The following is a 3944-nucleotide window of genomic DNA, read 5'->3' as shown; positions in this document are numbered from 1 at the left end:
AGCTCCTGAAACATGAAATGTTCTTAACAATATCTTAATAGTTTATCAAGAACTTTGCTTAAACCAATATAACAGCAGAAAATGGAAATTTAGGAAGTTGATCCTAGTTTTCTAAATCCAAGTTCTATATGATTGTTCTAATTACATCAACAGTTTTTAGTATCCAACTATGTACCACTCCTCCCCATCTATTTAGTTTCTGTGCCAGAAAGGAAAGTAGTCCAGCGTTCCCTACTGCATCCAGGAAACAAATTTTTACAAGTTAAATTATAAACTAATGCATTTATATTTTGCCAAAATTCTATGGGATGGTTGTAATTTATATTCTTGCAGGTATCCAAAGATACCATAGTAGAGAAATGCCATTTCCATTCTTCCCAGCCCTTGGTACAATCTAAGGCTCATTCTTTCATTGGCGTTTTTTTGTTTTTCCTTACTCTTGTGTTTGTATGAAGTGTATGCTGTGTATGCATGTATGCATGAACACCCTTATGTGTGTGAATGTGAGTTTGTGTGTGAGTCCTTGTCTTCCATTTTGCTTGAGACAGGATCTCTTGCTTGCTGCTGTGGTGGCCCAAGAGCTTACCCTTGAGCTCTTGAAGATCGTCCTGGCTCCATCTCCCATCTCGCCATAAGAGCATTGGGATTACAGACATTTGCTACCATGCCTGCCATTTTATGGGTACTCTGGAGATTTGAACTCAGTTCCTTGTAGTTATGCAGCAAGTGCTTTACTCACTGAGCCATATCGTTGAGCCCCAATGCACATCCTTGATGTCATGTCAAGTGGCAAAGTAGAGAAAAGGCATCCTGAAAACAAGATCATCCAAAAACATAGAATGCAAAGCTATTATTAAAAGTGTGTTCTGTGTGCTCTGGAGAATGATCTGTTGATAGCCATCCTTTCTGTTGTTAATGAGTGAGTTTATTAAGTATATGATAAACCAAAGTAAAAGACAATGATGGAACAGAATGTCATCCAATTGAGTACTCACAGTATCCACCATGAATCCATAGGGAATCTCCATTGATGTAGTCAACAGAAATTCCTGATTGAAAGAGTCCTAGGCAGAGCAGAGTATCCCCTTAGATAAGGACTCCAGGTATAAGACAGCATCTTAAAAGTGGACGTTTACAAGCACCTAGCAGAGACAGACTGGGGAAGCCCTGATAAGGCAGCCAGATGGCGTTCCCAAACAAGATTCCTGGGCAGAGCCGAATAGTCCCTTGAGTGATACTTCCATGGTGGTGGTGCTGGTGGTGCTGCTGGTGGTTGTTGTTGTTGTTGTTGTTGTTGTTGTTGTTGTTATTGTTTGGGTTTTTCCTTTTGTTTTGTTTAATGCAACAGATAGAAATAGCATTGTCAAATGGGGGACTCCCAGCATCCATCAGAAACCACCTGGGAAAGCTCACCCAGTCAGCTGAGCTATCTCCACAGATGAGCCTTCTATGGCTGAACTTCTGGATCTTTCCCACTATACATAATTTTATATCATGGGATAAATGATAGTAATGTAAGAAATGACTTACCTTCTAGATGCTCTCAAGGAAACAGTGACTTTTACTCTTGGGTTCTTTGGCACTTCTTTCCCCCTCCTTGTGACAGTGTATCGAGTGACATGTTAACCTAAGTCCTTTGATGATTCACTTTGATACGACTGGGAGAGAATTTGGTGTTAAATGATCACTTAGAATTACCGAAACAATCTCTAAGACACTGAACTTCAAAAAGTACATATGGTTGTTGGCTTACTAGTCTCTTCTCCCTGCCCCCTCTCCCATTTTCATTTAGGTTACCGAATTCGCCTGGGCTCTAGTACTGACAAGAAGGACACAGGCCGGCTCCATGTTGACTTTGCCCAGGCTCGGGATGACTTATATGAGTGGGAGTGTAAACAGCGTATGCTAGCAAGAGAGGAGCGGCACCGTAGACGGATGGAAGAAGAAAGAATGCGTCCACCATCCCCACCCCCAGTGGTCCACTATTCAGATCATGAATGCAGCATTGTTGCTGAAAAACTTAAAGGTATAGAAGGCATTTAAGCCCCATGTTTAAATGAGCGCCTTTCTTAAAGCATTGTAGTAAATATCTGTTGCCAGCTGCCCTTTCTACTTCTAATAGATCCTAGCATGTCTTCTGTTGGAAGCTTGCTGAAAGTACCAAGTGACTTCAGAACCAGGAAATTTGTTCATCCCTCCTGTGTCTCTGCTACTTCATTGTCTCAAAGGTAGACACTTTCTATCTAGAGATCAGATAAGTAAGAAAAAATATTTCCCACTTGCCACACTGGAAAATTATAGATGTGATTAATGGTTTAGGACCTACCTGTATGCCCCCTTTCTTAGTGGGTACAAGAGAGATTTGAATTTTCAATCAGTGAGTACATCATCATGATATAACTGGATATGACCCTGTGAAATTCCAATAAAGTTCTCATCTTAAAAATGACAAGATGAGCTGGTATAGTGAGACATGCTTGTAATCCCAGTACACTGGAGGCAGAGGCAGGAAGATCACCAAGAATTGCAGGCCAGCCTGTGTTATAGAATGAACTCCTATCTCAAAGTAAATAGACAAAACCCAAGTTGCCAAAATGGAGGCCTAGAAATTATTCACTGTGTGTATGTATTGATTACCCTGAAGACTTAGTTACTACCCATGAAATAAAGCTTTACCATCGTTAAAGGCCAAGTTACTGCATAACACAGGTATGGACACTTCTAGATATTGCTAAGCCAAACTCCTTTTCAAATTTTTGTTATTATTCCTGTTCTTGCTTGATTCTTAGAGCTACTTTGCTAATTTGACATTAATTGCCTTGCCTCTTGTCTTAGTAACTCCAATCTAGTCTCTCATTTTTCTGAGTACAGTTGATTTTATTTAATGAATGCTGCTGTCCCATTCATCTTACTCATGGCACAGACAGAACTCGAATGGTGTGAATTTGCCCTGCTTCTGGGCTTCCATTTCAGCAAGATCCTACTAATTCTACTTTCTAAATAAATAGGTCTCACTTGCCAAACTTGTTTACATTGCACTTAAGAAATCTCTTTGGATTGATTTTGACTTTCTACAAAGAAAAAAACAGAAAGCATAACATCCCAAACTGAACTGAAATAATGGTGCACTCAAACCCTGGAGAAGATTCCGTGCTAGTAACATGCCAGTACTAGGACTTGTCTATTCACAGGACACCAAACAAGACATTTGACATTTTAAAAGAAGAAAAGAATGTACTAGTTGCACAGCCCTCAAGAAAAGCACAAGCAGCATCAACATAAGAAACTCTATCTAAATAATGAAATGAAAAGTTGCTCTGTGGGGAGGACTCACCTACTGTTGTGTTTGCACTGAAAGGAGGGGGCAAGAAAATATATTTCCAGAGCAACATATATCTCCTTGACTAAGAGCTTCTAGCCAGAGAGGGGTGTGAAGATCTAGAATGTGGCTTCAATTGAATGTTCTTAGAGTCTGTCTCACAACTCTGTAAGAACAGAGTGTGTAAGTAACTAGCTTGGGAAGCTGGCTAGGAGGTTTGGAAGAGCAGTGCTGCTCTGTTAACATTAACACTGACAGTGACTCCTGATGAACTGTGGAAATGTACTTGGAGGCAAGAGAGAAAAGGTATGAGGACACGCAGAAATAAAAAAACTGAATCAAAAGAAACCATGGCTGGGACTAAGTGGAAGGGCTAGAGCTCAGGATGGGACTCCAGAGTACTGTTATGAAAGGTTGAAAATGGGAATGCCTGTACATAAAGCAGAACCCACTGAACTCTTTCCTTAGGCTCTTTCAATGAGTACAATTCCATGGATCGGGGTAAAGGTGTTACATATCCAACTTAAATGCAACCTTCTCATTGGTTGTCCCTTATTAAAATGCAAGATTACAGAATGATCAAGTTTCCTCATTGCTAATTCATTTCTCCTCCCCAACCTCTCTC

The 3944-nt window shown here is 40.3% G+C and overlaps 1 protein-coding gene across 6 annotated transcripts in view; it reads left to right on the top strand.

The window, feature by feature from the left end:
* Enox2 (ecto-NOX disulfide-thiol exchanger 2) overlaps nucleotides 1-3944 on the top strand; it is a 289193-nt gene that overhangs the window by 243825 nt on the left and 41424 nt on the right. For all 6 annotated transcript variants that reach the window (XM_031357671.1, XM_031357605.1, XM_031357448.1 and 3 more), the window contains one exon: nucleotides 1793-2026. In XM_031357671.1, coding sequence (XP_031213531.1) covers nucleotides 1793-2026 — 234 coding nt within the window. The remainder of the gene's footprint in view (nucleotides 1-1792; nucleotides 2027-3944) is intronic.

This window comes from Mastomys coucha, chromosome X, assembly GCF_008632895.1.
Source record: "Mastomys coucha isolate ucsf_1 chromosome X, UCSF_Mcou_1, whole genome shotgun sequence".
Lineage (NCBI taxonomy): Eukaryota > Metazoa > Chordata > Mammalia > Rodentia > Muridae > Mastomys > Mastomys coucha.
This window is presented reverse-complemented; position numbering and strand designations above follow the sequence as displayed.